This window comes from Ptychodera flava, chromosome 13, assembly GCF_041260155.1.
Source record: "Ptychodera flava strain L36383 chromosome 13, AS_Pfla_20210202, whole genome shotgun sequence".
In the NCBI taxonomy this organism is placed as follows: Eukaryota; Metazoa; Hemichordata; class Enteropneusta; family Ptychoderidae; genus Ptychodera; species Ptychodera flava.
Genome location: NC_091940.1, coordinates 19,341,160 through 19,367,543, shown reverse-complemented (window position 1 = coordinate 19,367,543; position 26,384 = coordinate 19,341,160). Strand labels below are relative to the sequence as shown.

General features: G+C 41.3%; 1 protein-coding gene across 2 annotated transcripts in view; it reads left to right on the top strand.

Annotated features, from left to right (window-relative positions):
* Positions 1-50: 50 nt before the first annotated feature.
* The window catches only part of LOC139147719 (nibrin-like), a 27,969-nt gene continuing 1,635 nt past the window's right edge, over positions 51-26,384 (top strand). The window contains exons 1-14 of one of the 2 annotated variants that reach the window (XM_070718886.1): positions 51-269; positions 1,119-1,169; positions 3,805-3,887; positions 4,349-4,500; positions 4,917-5,076; positions 5,529-5,632; positions 11,898-12,212; positions 12,644-12,735; positions 13,175-13,574; positions 14,602-14,983; positions 15,797-15,907; positions 24,795-24,962; positions 25,736-25,849; positions 26,235-26,321. In XM_070718886.1, the coding sequence (XP_070574987.1) occupies positions 239-269; positions 1,119-1,169; positions 3,805-3,887; positions 4,349-4,500; positions 4,917-5,076; positions 5,529-5,632; positions 11,898-12,212; positions 12,644-12,735; positions 13,175-13,574; positions 14,602-14,983; positions 15,797-15,907; positions 24,795-24,962; positions 25,736-25,849; positions 26,235-26,321 (2,250 nt within the window). In that variant the 5' untranslated portion in view covers positions 51-238. Of the gene's footprint in view, positions 340-986; positions 1,170-3,804; positions 3,888-4,348; positions 4,501-4,916; positions 5,077-5,528; positions 5,633-11,897; positions 12,213-12,643; positions 12,736-13,174; positions 13,575-14,601; positions 14,984-15,796; positions 15,908-24,794; positions 24,963-25,735; positions 25,850-26,234; positions 26,322-26,384 lie in introns of both variants that reach the window. The other variant, XM_070718885.1, reaches the window with a different exon arrangement.

Sequence of the window (26,384 nt, the reverse complement as noted above, 5' to 3'; positions counted from 1 at the left end):
ATTCTCAGTTATTCGAATCCGAAACCGAATCCGAAACCGAATCCGAAACCGAATACGAAACTGAGTCCAACTTCAGCATCGTACTTTTACGGCCATCTAGCATCTGAGCGAAGGCAACCAGGCCTCGCTACACGGCAAAGCAGCCAAAAAATGAGATCTTACTCGTAACTCATAAGTCAAATTACACACATGACGAGTTTAACACATCCAGTAGTTACTGCTTCAAGCCTGCGTTACGATGTGGTTTCTGGCAAGTACGAAAGATGCAGGTAAGCACTTCGGAAAATTGACTATATATTACCGCCAAATTTTCAAATATGGCCGTCTCATATTCAGAGAGTATTTTGCACCGTACCATTCATACCACTGAAGCTTGACACGCTAAGTTCCATTATCTATATCTTTGAAATACAACCGCATCGCAAGGAAATGTAGGAGCACGAGTTATACAGGCCAGTATTTCATGTCCTATGTGAAGTGCCCGACGTGTGCGACAGGCCATCGTCCAGGTTGCAGCTCGAGCGGATGGTTGGCTCGATGGCCTGTCGCAGTGAACCTGAGGTTTGAATCCTCGAGTTACGGCGCTCTGTCATGAAGATCGAAGCCCTTGTCTCGCCGCAGCACCCAGAACCTGCATTGTGTATCCTTCGCCAACTTTCTCTGCATAGTCCAACCAGGTTAATCAAAGAATACCTTCTGAATTGCTCAGCAGTGATGTCAAATTACATGTGACTACTTACATTTAGCTCTGCATGGCAGGGCTGTGTGTTCCCGGCGTGGTGGGAGGCCATAACGCCGGGACACACAGCCCTGCCATGCAGAGCTAGACTTACATTGTGCTCTGACACACCATGTGCATAGCAGCAGTCTCACTACATGCACCCCCAGTGCAGTGTGCTACGGGGAATATTTTTGTGATTTGGCCAGCTTTGAAGCTCTCTTAAGAAAAGGTTGCAATGTGAAATTTTATTTAACCATTGAGGTAGCTGCCAGCCCATACCCCATGATTTTACTTACAGCCTTGGACTGATATTTATATGACCATACTTATGCCCATTTCTGAGACATAATGCAAAGATATGATTGGATTTGTTATTCATGTGTATGTTTCATTTTAGATCAGACATACTACCTAGCGGTTGGTAAAGACCATGTAGTAGGCAGAAAAGGTAAAACACCACTTGTACCAGTAAATTTTGCTTTATTCTGTCCCAAGTTTTAACATTACTACTACTCAAATCTGTTCTGCTGATGTGTGCATATGTTTTAGGCAATCACTATTATATTGGATGACAGTGTTTTTGCTAAGGTTCTGGAACATTGGTAAATGCTTTGGGAACCCTGGTAACATTTCTGCTGTCCCTAAATCTGACTGCATTGATATACCAAGGGGAACCCCTGTAAAATGAGTGGTGAACCCCGGTAACATTTACCAGGATACAAAAACACTGGATGATTTCCGATGACATCAAAGTTACATTATTAACACTAATTCGTGCCAAGTATGTGTTTCACCATCAGGTCAAGTTGGTTATAACTAACATTTTAACAAAAAATTGAACATTTGAAGGCCCCTGAAAACATAGATACTGTAAAAACAGGGCAGGAGAGGGCCACAACGCATAGCCAGTGATGGGCTGTCAGAGAGTCTACTGCTGTAGCCGACTGAAACTCAAAACAATGAATTCAGCTGTGCATGTTTATATATATGTGCCATGTAGAACTGTCACGTTAGGGACGCACCATTAGATCTTGGGAGGGGGGGTGGTCAAAAACAGAAAAAAAAAATTTTCAGAGCAGAAAGTTAGGAAAAAAAAAATCTTCAAACTAGTTTGCAAAATAAAAAAAAAATTAATAAGAAGACAAAGGCGTAAAAAAAAAATCTGCAAAAGTCTTTAAAATTTTGATTTTTTTTTAGATTTTACTGACAGAAAGCAACTTTCTGTATTTTTTAGTACATCCTCCCGGCACATTTTTAATTTTAATTTATACATTTAGAGTGACTGTATCCCTTATACTGGAAGTTGTGATTATCTTATCTTTTCAGGACTTTTGTATTCTGATCACTTGAAAATTATGAAATTATAGAACCTGTTTTCTACTTGTTTCCTGCGTACAAACCAAGCAGGTACACTAGGTAAAACATTGAAACTATGGTATGGTTGTCAAGACAGAAAAATGTATTTGCCTTTTAAGATCAAGGTAAACAGATGCAAGCCACATCAGTTTCATTTTTTCACAGCATTTTATTGCAATGATGAATGCAAGAATGGGTGAACAAGTAGAAACACGTCAATTATGATAAAACAACATATCAAGTCATTATGTATTATTTGCTTTTAAAAAGGCATTTTCAATTCTTTTTTTCTCAAAAAACAGCCTCAAAAAACAACAGCAACACATGTTTTAACATTGAACAATACACTACGTAGAATGCCACCTATCCAACAAATCCCAACACAAAAACACACAAAGGGGTTGAACTTTGAAAGTTTCTCATCGATAGCAAATACTGAATAAATCTGCATGAATAATCGTTTTGTGTAGCAAATTTCAAAGAAATTGGACAAGCCCTTTCAGAGAATACAGATTTTTTGACCATGAATGGCATAAATAATTGCCCTAAAAAGACAAATATTGAAATTTCAACACATCTATACACATCCAATCAATTTGGACATACTGCTACAGAGAAATAGATGTTTTGATCAAAAAAGAGCAAAAATTGCTCTAAAAACACAAATATGCAAATTTAACTATATTATTTAGCTTATTTTAGCTTCTCAGCTTGTCAAAATCAATTGTAAATCATGAGATATGCATGATGTTTGGTGGGGTGAATGTAGCCATTTTACCACGCAGTAGAAAGGGAAGCCAGGAAACCAAAATAGTCAATTTTCAAAACTATAGGAAGCTACTGAGGAGCAAGAAGACCATGTTTCAGAGGAAGATGTGTAATCCGAAAAAAATGCTCCCAAAGTGCCACCAAATAACACCATTTTTATCTCTATTTTTCAAAAGCTCCAACAGCAGGAGGGGGGACACCCCCCTCCTGACTACCCCCCGAAAAAATACTCCCCAAGTGCCACCAAATAACACCATTTTAATCTCTATTTTTCAAAAGCTCCAACAGCAGGAGGGGGGACACCCCCCTCCTGAACTCCCCTCGCAAAAATACTCCCAAAGTACCACCAAATAACACCATTTTAATCTCTTTTTTTCAAAAGCTCCAACGGCAGGAGGGGGGACACCCCCTCCTGACCACCCCCCACAAAAATACTCCCCAAGTGCCACCAAATAACACCATTTTAATCTCTATTTTTCAAAAGCTCCAACAGCAATAGGGTGACACCCCTCTCCTGACCTCCCCCCCCTTGACCGCTTGCGTGGCCGCTTTATCTTCAGACAGCGACGAACTAAAAAAAAAATTATAAATCTGAAAATTTACTCTGAAAAAAAAAATTTGCACAGCTAATCTCAATTGGAAAAAAAAATTTCAGAAATTTACAATAGTAAAAAAAAAATTTTCACAATTTCATTGTGACCACCCCCCTCCCAAGGTCTAATGGTCCATCCCGTTAGATCAAGAATGCTCTTTTCACATTAGATCCGAAACGTCATTTTTACCTGATCAATGCTGCAGAGTACCGTACTATTAGTGATGTTGCTTTTAATGTTGATAGCAGAGCCAGGAAGAGTTGATATGTTTCTGATAATTAAATATTTTATTGAGAAAATGGAATTATGAAAATGATTTATTTCCAAAGAATATGCAATGAAATTTTCTTTATTTTTCTCCTTTAGATTGTGATATATTAATTCAAAATGACCAGTCCATCAGTAGGAAACATTCAATTCTGTCTGTATCCCATCCAGAATCCAACCTGGTAAGTACAGTGTAATTAAAATAACAATACCTTATTTGCATGTTCTACAGTTTTTCAAGTGAATTTTGTGTATTCATTAACATATGATTGGCTTTGTCCAAAAAAGGAAAGGGTTGACATTGAGTATGCTCTTTTATCCTGTCGTCACCTGGAGAGTTTTAGTCAAGCCTCTCACAGGTCCAGTTTGGTGATTTCTCTATTTCCAAGATGTTGCAAGGGTACAGCTGTTTCACAGCTGCAGAACCTTTTCGCACTTTTGTGTGACATGTAATGATATAATGTATTTGTACAACTAACAGGTTTTGGGAATCTGTAAAATTATTTCTGCTACGGTATTAATTTTTGTTATTCTTGATGTTTCATATATATATGATCAACAAAAATGAACTCATGAGAAGCCATACATTACCTTGTCAGCTGTATTCCCAATCTCCCTTTATCAACCTTTCCACTATCCACAGCCACAACCCCAAACATTGCCTGACTTGACTTTGAAGGATTCCTCCAAGTATGGCACATTCATCAATGGTAACAAAGCAGAGGTTGGTTCATCCATTCACCTGAAACATGGAGATCAGATCATGTTTGGCTGTCTCAAGTCAAATGAATGGAAGTAAGTGTCAGGGATTTATTGCATCAATGTGTTATCTCAAGAGATCATACTTGTATGAATATAAACAAAAACTTCAGAAATATTCAGAAAGTGTTGAACTTTCAAGAAACTGTGAACTTTCAAGAAACTGTAGTCAGAATATTAAGTTTATCAGAATTGAATATCAAGCAGAAAAAGAGATCTCATGTTTGGTATTTTATTTAGTATGTAAAGTTGGAACATGAGATGTAGGAAGTTGTAGTTTACAACAAAACACCTTTGTCTTATGTAATTTCATACTCATATTACAGTCTTTCCTATCTCCTTCTTTTCTAGTTTAAAGTTATTGTTCTACCAAAATACCCCTTGCAGGTTGTTTTATCTCTTCAAACTTAACTATTAATAATGTTCATTGATAATTTACAACTCTCTTTCAGAGTTCAATATGAACCCATTGTGGTGTGCAGCTCTTGTTTGAACAAAGAAGACAAGAAAGCAGTCAAGGAGGTTCTACAGAAACTGGGAGGCTATCTTGTCAGTGACTGGACCAATGACAGCACTCACCTTGTTATGAGTAAACTGGATATCACTGTCAAGGTGAACATCAACATTTCTGACATTTTTTTTTCTTTGATCTGTGTTATTTTAGTGGAATGTACAAAATCAAGAATGTTGCCCAAGATGTATTGAGAAAAACTAATTTCTGGTAAAGGATTTTACAAAGCAGTTTTCAGACTTCATGATATTTGTGCTGATATATTTTCAATGTAAAGATCAAGAATTTCAGTTTGACTCTCTCTTACATAATGTTGATCATCTTCAGAATTCATTTCTAGTGCAAACATTTAAGATTAAACACATTTCGTTGAATGTTCTGAAACATTAGTGAATGACTTAGAAACTTTTTCCTATCCAATGATGTCAGTTTGGCCTTCATTGTACAACACAGTACACTTCTCTTATGTTTGATGTTACACTTTAATATGATCAAATCTGTCTGAGAAGGGCATAAGCATTCTTCACAAAACTTGCTTCCATTTCTCTTACAGGTTATATCAGCATTAATTACATGCCATCCAATCGTGCGTCCTGAATTCTTCCACAGGACGCTTACAGCTGTTGAACAGAAGACAAAACTACCAGATTCTAAAGAGTGAGTTTGCTTTCATAACATACATCATTAATTCCAACTGAGAATATATTCAGACAATGGGATACCTTAAAAATAACAGACATAAAAAGGCAGTTGTATTCTAATGATTGCAGGTCTATTCATTTATATTTATTTGTTTGCTTGTTTATTTATTTATTTATGTAAATTTTTTCGTTTAATCCTTTCACCACCATGGTTTGGCTCAAACCAAGTGCTTTCAATATTGATTGTGGTGATTGGAATTTGGTTGTACAGGTTAAAAGAGTAGAAAAATTGAGCTGCCTTCAAGAAATTCTACACTTTATATTGAGCAGTTTATGCAGCAGAGCCACTCTACACTTTATGCTTTCTCACAACATGCTGATTATCTATCTGTACTATCCTGGCATTGAACCTATTATCTTCACACAACTTGACCTAGCCACCGGTCCATCAGTCTCTGTCTGTGCATATGTTGTTGACAGTGGAACTAAATTCATCATGTAAAACTGACCTATTGTAATTTTTCTGGCGTCATTTCAGTCGTCATTACAGGTAATGTGGAATACTTCAAATTTCTATAAGTATGTGTTTTACATCCTTGTAATGTTTGTGTTAATTCAATGTTAGCAAAGGCATTGCTAAGTGTTGAACTTGATTCAACTTTGCTTGAAGAGAATACCCCTTTTCCTGCCGAGCGCCCCTGTCCGTTATCCTGCCAAGTCGGTCAAAACCGGCCCCCTTTTCCGTGTCTACAGAAGATAGGCTCTCCTGCACGCTTTCCTGCCAGGCATTTGGCGGGAAAATACCGCATTTTCGGGGTACGATTACCGACCATATACGTGTTAGACTTCAAAAATTTTTGCATGCCCGTATAGAGGGGCAACCGCTGATGAGGTTGTGTCCAGAAAATGACGAGGTCACGGGCGTTGTTTGCCCCGGGGGACGTGCACTTTTATGCCCTTTTCTAGCTTACTTTCGCGGAAGTAAAGCTCGTTCGCCGGCACGCACGGCCACACCGGGGAAATGTCACCTCTCTCGTGGGTTAGTAGAAGACCCAGGGTTAGTGCTATGGGTGCGGGAGCACCCTCAAACCTGTCCTGTTTCCCCTGGGTTGTGTCACTTGGCCACGTACTTTGAACGACTTGGAAGAGTCGCACATTGCAGTCTGCTTTGACGTAGTGTCAACGACATAGTTCCGCCATTGAAGGAAGGCGTGTACGTAGTTTGGCCAGTTCAGTGAACACTTAGCTCGTTAGTGTTACCGTTTCCTAACAGGTTAGTTGTGCAGTTGTTACTAAGGTGCAGTTTTGTACCACCTTAGCTCTGGACAGTGCAACTGCTCTATGCACTAACCCCAACGACAGATGGTTGGTACAACGTCTACGTCGCACGAGCACAGCCTCCGTTGGGCTGTGCCCCTCCCACGTGATACAACGCACGTTCATCCATTACTATAGCGTCCTTACGGATCTGCCAAAAACGAAAGTGGGGGTAAAAACAAAACAAACGAAAATATGCGATCCATAGATAGTATTTTATTCGGGAATAATTTACATTATGCCGAACAATAAATCTCGGAGTCTGTCTCGACGTCCGAGTGCATGGTCCGTGTTTCAAAAATTACAATCGGGGTGGCAGATCCGTGTTTCAAAAATTATAATAGGGGGAATTGTACAAAATAATCCGTCTAAACAAAACAAACGAAAATATGCGATCCATAGATAGTATTTTATTCGGGAATAATTTACATTATGCCGAATAATAAATCTCAGAGTCTGTCTCGACGTCCGAGTGCATGGTCCGTGTTACAAAGATTACAATCGGGGGATTGTACAAAATAATCCGTGTTTCAATTTACAATCAGCGGGATCGTAAAGCACAAACAAACGGCACAACCGTGCTCAAAATGTGATCATGGTCCGTGTTAAGAATACAGTCAAGCCACTGTTAGGCGAAGCTGTCCCCTGTCCGTTATTTACGTCGGGTTCTCTTGCTGATGGGTGTCGTCGGGGCTGTGTGAGTAGAGGTCTGCACGCCAATGCTCCTCTTACCTCGTAGCATCATGCGATGATGAAAAGCTGCAAAACACTCGCCCTCGTGAAGATGAACCCCGCACAGACTACATCCTTTGGACGTCTCAGACAGTCGTCCGCTCGCAGTGGTCTTACCCTCTCTGCTACATACTTACAGCATTTCTGCCGCCCCTCCAAACGGCTGACAACGTGCATCGGCTGATTTTGTGGATTGATGTACGAGGCAAGAGAAACAGTGGCCTCGACCTCTCTCACACTGGGCTGCGATCGCCCACAATAACCGCCAATGAGTTGTTTCCCGACACGCAGATGAAACATCTTATGGGTCAGCTTACTATCAGGGTGTACATGCTTGAAGCATATATATGCATTTACCAGGGCAACATCAATCAGGTAACATGCCAGATATGTCCACCATCTGTGGTTCTTGCGCCCAGTGTGAAAGTACTTGCGCTTCTGGTTGGCTCGGTCGACGCCTCCCATGTACCGGCGATAATTATACAGCGACAGAGGCACTTGTCGCCGCTCGTCTCCCTCCCCCACTGGCACGCACTCCAAGGGTGGATAGACCGTATTCAAGATCAGCACCTGAGCGTTACTATCCTGATAAGCAGTGATGTTAAGACGAGAGTCCGTTCTGGTCGTGGCTTTCATATCCCCAACAGACAGAGGAAGGCGCTTCCTCTTACCCGGCGGAATTAATTGAGGGGGCATGGTGCGACGATTACGGCGGTTAAAACTCCCGACCATGTAGATCCCGGTCTCCATCAGCTCTCTAGCAGTAACGACCGTGCTAAACAGGCTATCACAGAATAGGCTGTGATTATATCCACAGAATGGCTGGACCAGCTCCATCGTAATTCTTTTCACCACACCTCGCTCCTGCCGTCTCCCATCAGTCCGATCCCGATATTTCACACCTAGGTACGGTGCAAAGTTAGCTATGTATGCAGTGGTGGAGTCGCACAGCTGCCATATCTTGAAACCGTCTCGATCAGGCTTATGCGGTAATCTCTGCTTAAATTTAGAACGGCCCTTAAATCGCACCATGCCCTCGTCGATGGAGATCTCTCTACCCATCTTATAATTATTTACGCACCGGTCAACTATGGGCTCCATCCATGGATTGATTTTATACAGGGGATCCTCCTGACACCGACGTCGGCGGCGTGCCTCATCAGGATCACGACGTGGATCGTTCTCTGGGTCTGCCAGATGAAAGTATCGCATAAGCTGCTGAAAGCGACTGCGGGTAATCACAGTAGAAATACCCTGGTTTCTCAGAAAGGGATCGCTAGACCAATAATCCTCCACTGATGATTTACGGTCGATACCCATACAGACTAAGACGCCAATGAACGCCTGCACCTCTCGGTAGTCAGCATTACGCCAGTATTTATCTATTTTCCTAGCGATATGTCGCTGGTGGAATTTGGCGTATTTATTAGTCTCGTCCTTGGCCAATCTGATCAGTGTAGCTGGAATAAACTTAAAAAAGTAATCGAGCTCACGGGCGTGGCTGGGCAAGGTGAAAGTCGGTCCTCTCTCATGGTCAAAATCGGTCTCCTCAAATATATTAGCATCGGTAGTCTCCGACATACGCCAGACAGGAGGGGTATCGTCCTCCGCCAACACAGCAGCAACGTCTTCATCGTCGTCAGAGCTTGCCTCACCTACATACTGCCTGTCATAAAAGTCATCGTCCTCTGCCGCATCCTCGTCAACCTCCGAGTCGGACTCAGCGGTGATATCACCGTCGTCTGGGCGTCTGGGCCTGAACTCGCCCGTAGCGGCATCAAGGATCATATCTGGCTCAAAATCAGGTGGGCTATCCTGATAACGAACCCTCCGCACTATCTTTTTCGGCGGGGACATCGCAGCACACGAAACTATGGCAGGGGCGGGCTCGGCAGCCTCTGCTGATGACGAGGAGGACTCAAGCTCTTTCGCACTGGGCACAGGAACCTCTCCTGACGCAGGATGAGGGCTCATAGTAGCAACAGGTGGTGTCTCTCCCGGAGCAGCCGGGGGAGAACCAATGGCATCAGCCGTCTCGTTACTCACTGTCTCACTAGCAGCAGCAGACGTAGTCTGTGCAGGTGAAGTATCTCCCACAAGAGCAGATGTAGTCTCTGCAGGTGAAGTAGTCTCTCCCGGAGCAGCCGGGTGAGAACCACTGGCGACCGGTGACCCGTCATCATCCTCATCGGCAGAACGATCGGTCTTACGTTTACGCTTACCACTGGGTTTTTCAGCCGGAGATGGCTTCGCCTTACGGGAGCGTTTCTTGCCCGACTTCTTAGAACGTTTACTAGGGACATCACAACGATCGCTACCACTACCGCCCGGAGACTCTGCATCTTTGAGCTTCAGTCGTCTGCTCGCCTTCAGAAAACTTTTGCGGTCCGTCAAGCTCATGTCTGGAACAGTGTCGACAGACTAGCAGGTCCCTCCCTTTAAAGCCACAGGGAAACAAAGCCCTGGACATGATTGGACGCAGGGGTGTTAATATATGCAACCACCTGTTATTATAATGGACCTACGGCAATCAGTCCACCAACCGGCGCTGACATTCCTACCCGTCATGTAAATTGCCTGTCCGCACCTTTTGATATGCTAATAATACTCATTTGCGATGCAAATCCCTCGAGCACTTAGCATAACATAGTCAATGTCATTAGCATCTCAACTTGACATTCCGTCCAGCTGGGTACGTGGCATGCGCACCTGCCACCCAAGGACGTTGGCCCAAGCCCATGTTTAGTACGGGTGGGAAACCCGTATCTTTAACCTCATGTCCCTTCTAAGTACGCCTGCGCAGGGCGTATTGTCATCCAAGTCGGTGACAAGCCAACCCGACAGATCGCCCATTAAGCAGTAATGGACTGGCCGTCTCGTTCTTGTACGGCAACGAACAGTGCTTCAGCGGCTTGTTTAGGTCATAACCGTCGCCTGCCGAGCGGCTTACCCAACTAAGGCGGTCAAAGATGAAGGATGCCAAAATTGTCAACGCTGTCTCGGCCTCGCCCGTTGGGCAAACATGGCTCCTTCAAATAACGTGGCCAGCACGTCTACGTCATCAGCGGTGATGACGACCCGTCATTGACGCCCGAGTGCGTAAAACTCGGAATATACCGACAGGTACCTCTACCTGAGTCGGTCATACTACGGTATAAACCAAACACAGGTCTGCCAACTCCCGTTAGACTCGGCCGTTAGCCGAACTTCACAGGGACAACATAGGCGTAACAAGTCGGTGAACAACGGTTCACGCACCTTACCGCAGCCGCCAAGTCGGTGAACAATGGTATCAAATTTGAGGCCATGTTCCTGAATGGCAAGGCTGAGGCGGTGTGTTTCGTTGCACGGCTTGAACGTCTAGAGCCAAGTGCAGCCGACAACGTCCGACATCTGAGTGGGTAGTCTTTTCGAGAAGGTAACAAGTCGGTTAAAAGCGGTGGTTACCCTTCACAAATGTCGCTCAAGTCCGTTCGGATCAGTTCCATGTCAGGGACTAATCAAGCCGAGTCCGTCAAATCCGTCCGCACTTCCCGTCAATCAGGACCAAGTCCGTGATTTTCGTCTCGCACCATTGGCAAAAAATTGCACCGCCAGCTGAGGCGGTCTTAGGCGGTTGCCTTAGAGAAAGCCGAGTCCGTCAAATCCGTCCGCACTTCCCGTCAATCAGGACCAAGTCCGTGATTTTCGTCTCGCACCATTGGCAAAAAATTGCACCGCCAGCTGAGGCGGTCTTAGGCGGTTGCCTTACAGATTAGCGTTGCCGAGACGGTCAATTTCGGCCGCAATCTATGTAGTGCCTTAGAGCCAAGTTACCCCAAACTCCGCTAGAATACGTCAACGTGCTAACCTGCCAAGTACGCTACTCGTCCCCCAAAAAAAAAACCAGTCCCCCACCGGGTGGGGGACTGGCTGGGTAGCTTCCGCACCTTTCCCTGTCGTTAGACTCTCTGTGAACCCATTTCGAGAGCAAACGCCGTTCCTCGCCCAAAACCTGTCCTCGAACGACCCCTAGCGCGAGCAAGGGTTTGCTACACGTAGTTCCGTCGACTAGGCAGGAAAGGGGGTACCAAAAAGTAGCCCGATTTCCACCGCCTTGGCAGGATAACGGCCGTGGCTGCTCAGATTCTAGCTACACCGAATTTCAAGCGGATTTTCACCGACTTGGCAGGAAAAGAATACTTTTATCAAAGTAATATTAAAATTGTTATTTCTATTTACATTTTTTTAAGCTTTCTTCCTCCGCTGACAGACGCCGCCATCAAAAAAGATGATATCTCCTTCGTCGCCAATAAGCGCCGCAAAACCATCTTCCAAGAGCTCACCTTCATCTTCCTAACACAGAAACAGTTCAAACGACTCAACCAGACCATCAGTTTCGGCGGGGGACGGGCCATACTCATGGAGGAAGGCAGCGACGATGGCAGTGACGACGTGTTGGTGCTGTCAAGCACATGTGTAATGTATGCGGATCCCCATGACAACACCCAGCAGTTTACCCAGAATGCCAAGGAGTGGATAACCCATGTGATGGATCATCTAGAGAGGTACAGTATATGTATGTTCTCACTCATACACACATAACTCACACTTACATACAATGTACATACTTGACGAGGAAAGGTCAGCGAGCAGCAACTATGGAACACTCTCTCCTTTATTGAATCTGGCCACCCCTCAATTCCCACTAAACAGGTCCACAATCACCATCAATAACAGTTGGTTTTGGGTCACACCATAATGGTGAAAGGGTTAAACCAGTATTTGCTCTTGTTTTTGTGTGCTCATTGCCTCTGCTTTTACTGGCAGGTGAACAGTTTGGACAAAGTGTATATGTCACCCACACACCATCATGGCAGTTCTACATACAATCCCATCCCAGGTTATTAAAACACTCGGCTTTTTAGGTATCACTGTGTATGGACTCACATTTCATATAAACTGCAAGTTGAAGGAAAGCACATTTTTGTCGTTGCAGGAACAACTTGCGACCAATCCAAGATGCTGAAATTGGTCTGGCTGTACTTCATTGTTCTTGTGATTTACACTGCAATCCACGAGTCTCACAAGGTAGTAGCCTACCACCATGGCTTTCCACCTCATTATCCTGACCATATCACCCTAGCATTCAAAATGCAGAAATCCAACTAAACTTACAGTAAGCACAAAGAAAGTGAGAAACAAAATGTAAGGCTGAAAGACATGTTATACACCAAATCTTTAATATTCATTTTCCATGCATAGCGGGTTAAATTTTACTCTACAGACCCCATTGATGTTTGCGTTTCCTGATGAAAATGTAAAGACATTTCTACATTTGGTCTTGATAAAATTTTCAGTACAAACTGCTAGGCTTGTGTGGTGCAGAGATGTGCATGCTCTATTCTTTCTAATGGAGTCAGATCATAATAACCAGTCAGGACTTTGTACTTGCTTTTGATTATACCAGAGGAATAGTGATGGAAAAACTTACAATGTCAGCATTCTTTCCTTCTCTTGATAATTTCAGCTGGCGTTAACCTGATGCAGCCATTGCCCTCGCAGACGCTGGAAACACAGGACGTCCTGGCGCCTGAAACAGAGCCCTCACAGAGTCGCACACAGAGACCCAGTACCAGCGCTAGTGTGATTCCCTCTACTGCTGAAAGTGTACGATCAAGAGATAAACAATCCACTCAGACGAGAGAAAGCTCTCAGTTACGGACACGAGTCAAAAAGGAGAGAATGTCTGGAGACCAGGATGTGAGTAGAATACGGGAAAGTGACAGCAATGGAGCTGGTGATGTTTCCTCCAATGTTTCCAAAATATCAGAGACACTCCAATCGAGTAAAAAAGAAGAGATTTCGATGAAACCCTCACCAAGAAAAGGATCTATTACGAGTTACTTTGGATCAGCCTCAAGTAAAAGGTAATATAATTTGAAATGACTGTAATAAAACTGATTAACTTGTTTGCTTCATCTAGTTGACTCAGGTTATGCACTATCAATGTTTTCCACAGGGGAGGGGATTTACAGGGTAATGTGATATTTTTTCTAAGCCATGCCAAATTCCCCACCCACAGGCTATAAAAATATGTCAAATACTTCAGGGTAATTGAAAATAGAGGCAACATGTAGATAATGTAGGACTTGGCATCTGTCAAAATTCTTGACACAATGTGTATCTTGGTGATCAAAGTTTCCTGTCCCTGGATTTGATTTGCAATCAATTTCCTCTGTTGCTCCACTCTCCCCTCGGTGGAAAACACTGATAGGTGCATTACACTAGCATTTGTGATGCCATGAAATATCCATGCTGTGATTCAAAACTTGAAGCAGTAAATGAATGAAGAAATGTATTAAGTGGATGATGCCAGACTTCACTCAAATAGAAAATGCTATCCATGTACATGAAATATTACGCTGCATTGCAACTGCATGGTAAACGAATGCCAACTGGTAATACTGCCACCAGTGTCAACAGACAGCATAATGACACAGTTATGAATTGTTCCTTATCAACCCATAGACCCTGGAGAAGATTTCTGTAGGGTCTGTGGTCAACCCAATACAAGGGAGGATATATATCTCTGTATACCCAGAAACATTTTTAAAATGTTTGCACCCATGATAACTTGTCTTGTCTCCAAAAAGTTATCATTTTCTCATTCTTCTTTTATGATAATTTTCTGCCAGTACAAGTGTTGATCATTCTCATGTAGATTTCTGAATAACAGCTGACTTGGTATTCTTTGTACTTGGAATTGAAGGAACATAATATATCGTTGCAAAGATGTCTTTCAATGTGTGTGATGTAAACAAAGTGACCATCCATATTACTATGCACCCTTCTTGGTCTTATAAATTGTGTTTAATACCCCGTACATGACAACAAAAAGTCCAAAACTTTTTGTCAAATTAACTATATGATGGTTTGCTTGTTTCTTGTATTCAGGAAACGAGATACTGAGGATGGAGAGTTAATGTCTGTAAAGCAGAGTAAAAGCCAACTGACCAGACACGACACTTACGAGTTCCAGTCTCAGACAGACACCGGAAATCAGCCACAGATGAAGCAAACAAAACTTGTCAAGGAAGAAATTGCAACCGGCGTTTCACCACGCAAGAAAGACATTTCTGAGAAGAAAGCTAAGAAGGAGATGGCAGTTGTAGAGACAGACGGGAAAAACAGAAATGAAACTAAATCAAAAGAGACACAGAGAGCTGAAACGATTGAGAGTGCAATGCCGACTGTTAAACGGAAAAGAGAGAATGTAATTGATGACGACGACGATGATGAAGAACACCTTTGGAGCAAAAGGAGAAATATCAAACAGGTAATCTGAAATGTAGATATATTCTGTTTGTCAGTTTTAAGGAAGAATGTGCCTGGGGACAGATATTCAAACTTTTAAAATTTTTACAATTCTTTTCCCATCAGCCACTTGTAGGGGCTCTCGGAGTAAGAAAATTTCGCCATCTTATTTTTGAAAATCGAAAATTTTGTTTTTCCCATAGAATTAACACTTGGATGGCCACTATTTGGAATTTCAATTATTGGTAAATGTTAGGTAATTTGTTTCTCCAGTACCAAACTTTGCATGGTGATCCCTGAATTTTGTCCTTGAATTGGTAAGAGGTTGAAAGTTTCAATTAGGAAAGTTTGAGCAAAAGTTTGTCTTTTACATTTGAGGCACATACTAACCTAATGTATAGTTCTAAAACTTGGTCAAAGTTCTGCAGAATTTGGACCATTCATATATCAGCAGCAGCAGAGGATGAGGTATCAAAGATTTACACTCCAAAAATTGTTTTTCCATACAGTAAAGTATATTTTAACTTGAATGGAATTTTTGGTTTACCGTTCTTCTCAAAAATTTTTGATACACTCCATGCTTGTCAATGTGTCATTTGGACCTGCATACTTGGAAATCGAGATGAAAGATTTACTACACAGATATATGCAGGCAATGTTTTCTTCCAAGTTCCAGGTGCCACATCCCCTTTGTGAGATAACACTGTGGCATGTACTCTTTGGGAATTGGATGGACACCTCTCCCTTGTACAAGTGTGTAATCTTTCCCATGCTCAAGCTTGTTTTTGATAATATTGATGTATTTTGGTAATTTTTCTCCAATCACATTTTCTAGGAAGTTGTTGAAAACTATGGAGTTGCCAGTGAAGAGCTCTATGCTGACAATACAAGACCACGAAATACAGAAATACCAATAGGGTTCATAACGACAACAAGACCAATGCAGGTAACTGAATCAATCCTTTGTCAAGTAGCTTTTCTTTCCCCATCGATATTGCAGTATGATATATTCTTTAACCAGTCATTCTTGATAAACGTTGCAACCCAGACTTGCTGTTACAGTAGGTTGTTAGAAGTGTTTTGGACATTTAGTGTATTTCGTTTCAGGTTAAATCATAGATCCTCGAGAGAAACGGGACAGGCAACTGTTTAGGTTTCTTTGTGCGATCTATCTTGGAATATATTAAAGTTTATTTGCCAAGCGGTCCCTGACAACAATACTTCGTACTTAACACTGAATCTCATTAACGATCAAACTGACGTTCTGAATATGTACACTTTGCTCTTGCATGGCACGTTCTGAGTAATGACACAGAGAATTTGAGGTTTTTTAGCTCTGCTGTCAACGACGCGGAGCTTATCAAATAGGTTGATTTTCCGTCGTCGTCCGTCGTCCGTCAACAATTGCCTTCTCCTCTGAAACCGCAAGTCCAATTGCTTTGAAATTTCATATGCAGCTCACTTGGGGTGACCTCAATTCAGTTTGTACAAATCGGGGTGAAATTTGCATATTTGTATTTTTGGGGTATTTTTTGGTGTTTTTGGTAAAAAAATCTTCTTCTCTGAAACCGCTCGTCCGATTGCTTTGAAATTTGACATGCAGTTTACTTAGGGTGACTTCAGTCAGATTTGTTCAAATCGTGGTGAAATTTGCATTTTTGTATTTTTAAGGCATTTTTTTTCATTTTTGGTAAAAAGATCTTTAAAAATCTGCTTCTTCAAAAGTACTAGTCAGATAACTTTGATATTTGGTACATATGTCCCTAGGGATGATCTATTTCAGATTTGTTCAAATTGTGCAGAAATATGTAAATTTGCATTTTTAAGGCAATTTTTGCCATTTTTGGTCAAAAAATGTATTTCTCTAAAAGTACTTGTCTGATAGTTTTGAAATTTGGGATACAGGTTTCTATAGATGAAGTAAGTAATATATATTGAATTTCTGATGAAATCTGTAATTTTGTATTTTTGGGGCAATTTTTGCCATTTTTGGTCAAAAAATGTGTATTTCCAAAAGTACTCATCTGATAGCTTTGCAATTTGGTATACAGGTTCCTACAGATCACCTTAATGATATTTATTGAAATTATGATGAAATCAGTAATTTTGAATTTTTGGGTCAATATTTTCCATTTTTTGTTAAAAAAATGTGTTTCTCAAAAAATACTGTTCCAGCAGCTTTGAAATTTGGTATACAGGTTTCTATAGATGAACTAAATTTGATCTTTTGAAATTATGATGAAATCTGCAATTTTTATTTTTGGGGGCAATTGTTGCCATTTTTGGTCAGAAAATTTTATTCTCAAAAAACTACTCATCAGATAGCTTTGGTTGACATGTTCTTAGGGATGATCCAATGTGATATATGCAAAGTATGATGAAATCTTCAATTGTTTATTTTTGCAGCTATTTTAGCCACTTTTTTCTGGCCACTGCATTGAGCTATCAAAGATTTCCACCTTCTTCATCAACATGTGTCAAAAATAGTTATTCTCTACATAAACACAGCGGAGCTATATCGGCCGCTAGGTTGCTTGTTTATGCTAGTCATGGTGAATGTTCTGGTAACGATGAAGATCACGTTGTGGATTCTAGCTGAAGCGAACAGGAAAACACCAGACGATAAAAACAGTTTACATTTAGATCAGCCATAGACTGAAAGATTCCGTCGCGTGCGGGCGCTCCGGCGCACTGCGACCTACGACCCTTTACCACGACTGAAGGCACACTGTTGAAATCCTGTTCTCCAACAAAATTTTGTTGGAACCAATCGTATTACAGAAACGAGTTAATTGACAGTATGTAGGGTAACAAGACCGCCCACATCGCTCACTCAGTGCGTGATCGTGATTAGCATATTCAAAACTGTCGCCCGGCTTTTGTCCCGCCTAAGCTTATATCATGTCTCGTTTGTCAACAAACACAACGTGTTTCTCAAACTCAAAGTATTGAAAATCAAACGGCCGAAGCTATACTCACGTTGACGTCTGTGTCTAGCGTTCCGATTTGATCATTATGGCCGATCCGAACAATCGCCCACTCGCATTGCCGAGGCAGTCAGTAAATGTTCTGATGTATGTATATAATATTATGTTGAAAAGAGAGCAAAGAGACGCACTCAAAGAGTTTTTGCGGCGGCAGAGATGTGTTCGCTATTTTACCAACAGGGCCCCACAGTATGGGAAATCTATGATTTACACGCTGGCACCCAAGGTTATGGACACACTTAAGGGGAGAACCATTGATTTTGAGGGGGGGGGGTATGGAGGAAATGTGTATGGAGCAAATTTTTTTTTCCTGTCACAGTGACAGCAATTTTTTTTTTCTACTGTCAGAGCTGCATCATTTTTTTTTTTCAAATGGAGTAGCAATGCAAATTTTTTTTTCTTTGTCATCAAGTTTGTGATGCGTTGTATATAAGGGAGCCGTCATTATTTACGGCCTGAAACTCAGAAATTTCAAGTGACACCCCCCCCTCGTCAACCATGATGAATTTGAGTAACTCCCCTCTCTAACTCTGAAATTTTGACTGATCCCCCCCACTTAGAAAAGTTAAATACAAATAAATGTATTTGTAAAATTTACAAAATACAGCAATTTAACAGTAAAGACCTTTGAAATCCTGATGTACTCTGCTAGACTATCATCAGTTATCTCATGATGGTTCAAAAAAGGTGAACCCATCAAAATGAAATTTCAAGTCACAATAAAATGAAGATATAAAAGCTCACGCAGTATCTAACCATATGGTATATTGTTTAATTTGGATGGGTATTATGACAAGGTTTTCACTAGGATATCTGACCGGGCAGAATTTGAAAGTACAGGGGGAGAACACGTGAGAGGCTTAGGGGGAAAGTGTCACAGGGGCTTTCCCCTATCTTTCATGGAAAGTTTAAGATATTGATGTGTGCAATGGTGCAGTCTGGTGCGATCTGAGAGGTTTTTTTTTAATTTTTTTTTTACTAAGTGAAACTGTTAGAACACCCCAAGGGGGAGAGCACGAGAGGGGGTTTCCCCCTCTCGTATTGGAAATTTTGGGAAATTGATGTGTTTAATGGTGCAATCTGAGAGGAGTTTCAGGTTATTTTGCATTTGGTAAAACTGTTTGAAAATGACATTGAACACTGCAATATTTTTACATTTTATGCATGATCAGTGTTTGTGTCACAATATTCAACAACCAAACAATGACAATACAATTTGTGAAAAAGAGTTCTGTTTGCCAGAGACTGAAGATAAATAAATATACAGGAACCGAAAATTTGTGACCTTCTTGTGTCATTTCTCCAGCTGCCAGCTTCTAATGAAAAGCATGAATATGGTATGTTTAACTGTCAAAATGGTCATTGAAGTGAGGTAAATGAAAACATGTCTCTGTGATAATAAAGGATGAATTCACAACAGTTCAGTTTTGTCCTAGATCCTGTGAAAATTTTGAGAAATTGATGTGCGCCACGGTGCAGTGTAGTGCAATCCGATAGGTATTTTAAATTTGTCTTTTACCAGTAACACTGTTAGAAGAGCCAAGGGGGGGGGGGAGCACGAGAGGGGTGCCCCCCTCTCGCATTGACAATTTTGAGAAATGGATGTGTGCAATGGTGCAATCTGAGATGTGTTTCAATTTATTTCGCCAAAATAAATTGAGTAACCCGTCCCCTTTCTTCCTCTCCACATTTTGAGTAACGCCCCCTGAAGTTTTCAATTTTTTTAGTGACCCTCTCCCTTTTATTTCATTACATTTGTTGTTCCTCAATTTTTCATTGTCAACTTGTACATCTTCCTAACATATTTATATTGACAGAATACTATATTGATTTTAACACTAGTTTATTGACTCCTGTCTTGTGTTTTAAAATTTTCACAATTTACAGAAGTCAAAAAGTCCCCTTTAGATAGTGCCTATGCCATTGAGATATTGCAACAGAAATCCTGAAATATGATTTCTTGGGTCAGGAAAGGGAAGGAAAACATTGAGTGCACTGAGGTGTAAGTAGACCTATGTAGTGCATGCTTATATCATAAGTGCTGGGAAAAAAACATAAGAATTGCTTGTGGTAAAAACATTTGCGCCGCCTATGGCGGCGCGCCGGCAAAGAATACATGAGAATAGGGTTTCCAAATTTTGTTAATTTCTGGTGCATTGTGACAATTTTTTTTTCACTTCTGTCTGTTATGACAATTTTTTTTTTCTCAGGCCATGGCAGGATCAATTTTTTTTTCTTCTATCTCACCTGGCGACAAATTTTTTTTTCTCAAAATCCTCCATACCCCCCCCCCCCAGAAATCAAATGGTTTTCCCCTAAGAACCGTTCACGATCGATCGTTCTGGGGATTTCGCCCCTTATTTCACTCATGAAAGATCAAGTGCAGAAGTGCAGCGAAATGGGTGTGAACAGTGAAGGCGGCTTTGATCGGTTCAGATCTCCGAAACGACGTACGTACCAAGGAACAAATTGTGCATGGTAAATTCCAGGGTGTGTTCAGTTCACCAGAGGCTATCATGACGAGAGAGTGGCGGAGATTACTCAGTTGCGATGTCTATCAAGAAAATCTTGTTAGAATTGCCATCGACGAAGCACACTGTGATTATTTTTTACAAAGGCAGGCTCCGCTGTGATGTCCAGACGTCAGTTCCACTGTAGAGTTGCTTCAGTTTTTCGGCGATATAGGTCGTTTTCAAAAAGATCGACCTTTTCTTCCGAGAGTCTACAGTCTCCCAACAGACTGCACATTCTGCTGCGCTCAGCGCAAAAGACGCTATGGAGTTTTTTATAGGCGTCGATTGAGCCATACAGACAACTGTATCTATATGTAAGTTTTGTCTCCGACAAGCGGCTAGCCTATTAAGCTTACACACACGTGTCGTTGTTTTCAACTGCCGAGTAGAGCGATTGTGCAATGTCGGTGCTGCTGATGCAGTTGATTGACATTGTTGTCTTGACTACCGGGTGTTCATTATGCCCGTAAACAGCCCATGTGAGCAATATTCAAATTACACTACCATGATTTACATATTTGAAAAGTCTGTGAAGTCAGTTGTGGGCGGTACTATTTTTCTTTGAGTTTGCCGCGGCCAGGTACAGTGTGCCTTCAGTCGTGGTAAAGGGTCGTAGGTCGCAGTGCGCCGGAGCGCCCGCACGCGACGGAATCTTTCAGTCTAATTTAGCCATAGACGCTACAGAAAACTCTTTCTAGGTATCAACAATATAAGTTTACATTCCCTACCATAAAAAACTCCGATAACAACACACATTTACAAGTTAGACAGGTCTACACTTTCCAAGTCCTGCGAAACGAAAATCTGACCTTTATTTCATCTGTCACGCAACATTTGACGAAAATCAGGGTACACAAAAAATGACTACTCCGTCGGAGCTCAAATACACGACCTCTAACATTTTGGTACTGTTTTAGCCTAAAGAAACACCAAAGTTCGGATAAGCTACACATGTCTACATCCGCAAAGTACTAGAAAATACATCTGTAACACTGATTTTCGCTGTCAGAAGAAACTGCGCGATAAATCGGGACTCTCCAACGGTTGGTGGAGTCAGAAGCGGTAAGGTAGACATGCATTTACACAGAGCTGAACGCTGTCTTCGTAATTTTGGCCGTTCACAGTTTTCAAACAACAACATTTCAGTAGTTAACAAACATACTTTACCGAATCATGGAGCACTCCTCGCACAGAAAATATTCCGAGGGTTAAAAAACTGCAAAAACGAGTGAAAATTCGGAGATGCACAGACGATTTTGGAATGTAAACAACTCTGTGATTTCAACTGCTGTCAAGTCTGGAACTGCAGTGATATGTGTTTCGGATTTCTATTTGAAACTTTGTCACTTTACAGCAACATATTAACTCCCTGCAGACTTCTAGTTGCATCAAATCTCGCTACCAATATGTAAAAAGTACTTTAAAACCATTTTCACGAATTCTTCTCAAAATAGTTGTAACTCTTTTCTTTCTAAAAATAGACTTGCGGGTAATCCGAAATAACTTGTAATCCGAAAACATTATTACCATAAACCCACATGCACGTGTCTATGAACCGGACGTTGTGCAGTCGATCAGGTCCAGCTTCATTCCGTCCCCGACCCATTAACACCTCTTAATTATTCCAAGTAGGATCGCACGCTGCTAATCCCATAGACCCATTGTTCTCTATCGCAGTTGCCTGTCCCGTTTTTCTCGAGGGTCTATGGTTAAATATATATTATACATACATTTTTAGTCCCCACGGACACCGTCCGGGGGGACTTATAGGTTTGGTCATGTCCGTGCGTCCGTCCGTGCGTCCGTCTGTGCGTGCGTGCGTCCGTCCGTTCACGCAGATATCTCAGAGACGCCTGGAGCGATTTCGTTCAAACTTGGTACAAGGATAGTAACCTACCTCATACAGATGCACGTCGATTTGTTTCACAATGCGATCAAATTTGGCCGTGTTAGAGGACTTTTTAGTTTTCACCTCCATAGACCCCCATGTATAAGGCAGTCCATAGACTCCCATGTATAAGCACAGGCAACCCATAAAGTATTACTGAGATTTTCACACTGGCACAGGCAACCCATAAAGTATTACTGAGATTTTCACACTGTTTTCTCTATCATTTTTAGTCCCCACGGACACCGTCCGGGGGGACTTATAGGTTTGGTCATGTCCGTGCGTCCGTGCGTCCGTCCGTGCGTCCGTCCGTTCACGCAGATATCTCAGAGACGCCTGGAGCGATTTCGTTCAAACTTGGTACAAGGATAGTACCATACCTCATACAGATGCACGTCGATTTGTTTCACAATGCGATCAAATTTGGCCGTGGTAGAGGACTTTTTAGTTTTCACCTCCATAGACTCCCATGTATAAGGCAGACCGTAGACTCCCATGTATAAGGCAGACCGTAGACTCCCATGTATAAGGCAGACCATAGACTCCCATGTATAAGGCAGACCATAGACTCCCATGTATAAGGCAGTCCATAGACTCCCATGTATAAGGCAGTCCATAGACTCCCATGTATAAGGCAGTCCATAGACTCCCATGTATAAGGAAGTCCATAGACTCCCATGTATAAGGCAGTCCATAGACTCCCATGTATAAGGCAGTACATAGGCTCCCAAGATAAATAAAAATTTAGTTTCTCATCGTATTCATATTGCAAAAGGATGCAGTGACACAGTTTTTAGTCCCCACAGATAAAGTCCAGGGGGCTCATAGATTGGGTCATGTCAGTCCGTGAGTCCATCCGTTCACGCAGATATCTCAGACACTTTGACAAAATGTCATGTGACCTTGGTGACCTTTGACCTCGAATATACATATTTGTCCATAACTCAGTAACCACAAGTGGTAAACCTTTCATATATGGTATGATGGGACACCCTATGACGCCACATATTGTACCTCATTAATTATGTGCATATCTAATTTTGAGCGAGCCAATAGAGCTAGAGGTCAGATTTTTGGTATATATGGATAACTTAGCAATACAATTTTTTTGACAAAATGTCACGTGACCTTGGTGACCTTTAACCTCAAATATACATATTTGTCCATAACTCAGTAATCACTAATGCTACACCCTTCATATTTGGTATGATGGGACACCTTATGACGCCACATATTGTACCTCATTAATTATGTGCATATCTAATTTTGAGCGAGCCAATAGAGCTAGAGGTCTGATTTTTGGTATATAGGGATAACTTAGGAATACAATTTTTTTGACAAAATGTCAAGTGATGTCAATGACCTTTGACCTCAAATATACATATTTGTGCATAACTCAGGAACCACAAGTGCTACACCCTTCATATTCGGTATGATGGGACACCTTATGACGCCACATATTGTACCTCATTAATTATGCACATATCTAATTTTGAGTGAGCGAATAGAGCTAGAGGTCTGATTTTGGTATATAGGGATACCTTAGCAATACAATTTTTTTGACAAAATGTCACGTGACCTTGGCTCGTTAATTATGCCCATATATAATTGTGGGCAAGCCAATAGAGCTAGAGGTCTGAATTTTGGCATATATGGATTAATTAGCAATACAATGTTTTTTTTCAAAATGTCACGTGACCTTGATGACCTTTGACCTTGAATATGCATATATATGCATAACTCAGTAATCACAAGTTCTTTACGCTTCAATTTTGATAGGATAATAGACCTTAAGATGTCACATCTTGTACCTCATTTATTATGCACATATGTATTTCTTGGCTGGCCAATACAGCTAGAGGTTTGATCTTTTTTCCCGATTTAGAACCACCCGATTTAGAACCATAACTTAGACATGCCTCTTGTTTCAAATTTGGAACAATGACATAGACCTATGTGTCCATAGATCTGAACATATACACTTTAGTGATACTTCTTAATGACCTCATTTCCCTGCCCCCTCAAGACTAATACTCCTATTACAAGTGGGGACTATGTCATTGTCAATGACTTGTTAATGAATATTGTATTTTCATATGCGAATATAGATTATATTACTTTTAGTTGTTTCATCTATTATCGAAAAAATTTAAAACCAGAAGGAGTGAAGAATCATGAAAAAATATCACTCAGTGTTTCTTCACAGTGATTTGAAGTTCTCTCATCTTTTTGTCATTATTATTCAATTCTTGCAAATGTCTTCCCTGCTGCCTCAAAGAATTTCCAAATTCAAATTGCCCAGCTTTGATAAGTGAATTGGCATGCCAGGCAGGAATGAATAATTTGCATTTTATCAAGCACATCTGCTAAGGGTATATTGTGAGATGCAAATATTTTCCCATTCTCAGAATGTGAATGAATCGGTGCCTTTTGTCTTCTGAACAGGAACAGGTGATGGTGAACAAAAATTTAGAATACACAGCGGAGGAGGAACTGCCTCGGAAGCTGGTTGTCATTGAGGAAAAATCTTTGGTAGTCAGGAGGGCAAAACCACAGAGAGCAGTTGTCAATGATGGTGGACAGCCAGTGAAAAACTTCAAAAAGTTTAAAAAGGTATGAAACATGCTTTTTCCCCATGTGTTTTCACTTGCTTGCTAAAATTGTGCATTGGCAACCAACAATAATTGTCCCCATGCATCATGCATGTTTATTTTCCATACCATGACTCAAGCAATGTGTGAGCTGTGTACATGTGTGCTATTAGGTTTTGTATCCTTTCCATGCAAGGCTTTGGAGGATGGAAATTTGGGCATTTATCACCAAACTGAAGGGACTGTTGGTAGAATAGAATTTAGCAGTAGTTTTGGATGTAAGAAAATATATGGCAACATTCAAAGAGGGATACAGCCACAAACAGAGGATGTCACAGCAACCAAATACATAACACTCAGCCCCCACAATGATGGCACTTAGCGTTTCATGAAGTACTCTCTTTGCTAAGTATCACGTGTTTGTGACTCAGCCCCTTCTTGTGTGTTGTCAAATGTGTATGGGCACACTCTACAGCCATGTCTACCACCTGTAATGTTTGCACGTAAAAATGTCTACCACCTGTAATGTTTGCATGTAAAAATGTCTGCCACCTGTGATGTTTGCATGTAAAGATATCTGCCACCTGTAATGTTTGCAGTTAAAGTCTCTAAGAGTGAAATAAAAATTGAATTTATATTATTTATGCTGTTACATGTAGGTCAGCCACTATACACAGATGTTCACCACAGAGTGACAATGATTCTTGGTATTGTCACAAATGTATGAAGACATAGTAGCGTTACTTTACTGAGAGACTGACTAACTGTGTGTATCTCTCTGCTTTCAATACCCAGGCTTTCTACCCAGGTATGAACAGCTTACCGCGAATCATCGGCGGCAGTGATCTGGAAGTTCACTCCAACAAACAGAACAGAGAAGTTGAAGAGTGGTTCAGGGAGCAAGTCCAGGTATTTAGTTACTACAATTCCTGTCAACAAAACTAACATTTATCATATTCATATTAAATCATGCACAAATTGAAATCAGGCCAAAAAAATAGTTTCTTATCGTCATGCACATTGATCTAGGTAGCTTGTCAACATTCAAAAAAATATGTGTGCTATTCATGGTTGAAAATGTGTACAGGATTACATATACGCAATGTACAGGTCTGAAGAGTGAATTGATCTCGTCCTCTTGCCGTGTGTTACAATTAATGATGCATGTAAACATTCCTGTATAGGGAACATATGCAAACTACAAGCAAACATGCTTTCCAGTAATAATACCACAAAACAGAAAGCAGTGTCTGTTGCCATATGCTTATTGCCTTGAACTTGTTTGCTTTGACAGGCCGACAGTCAGGAAGATAGAGTCAATTCCATGGCCACTGATCTTTTCAACTGGGAGCCAAAAACCAAGAAATCTAGGCGTCGCTAGGTTTGTACATCAATCTTCTCGTCAATTTAAGTTTGTGTTTGACATAAGCCAATACACACAATG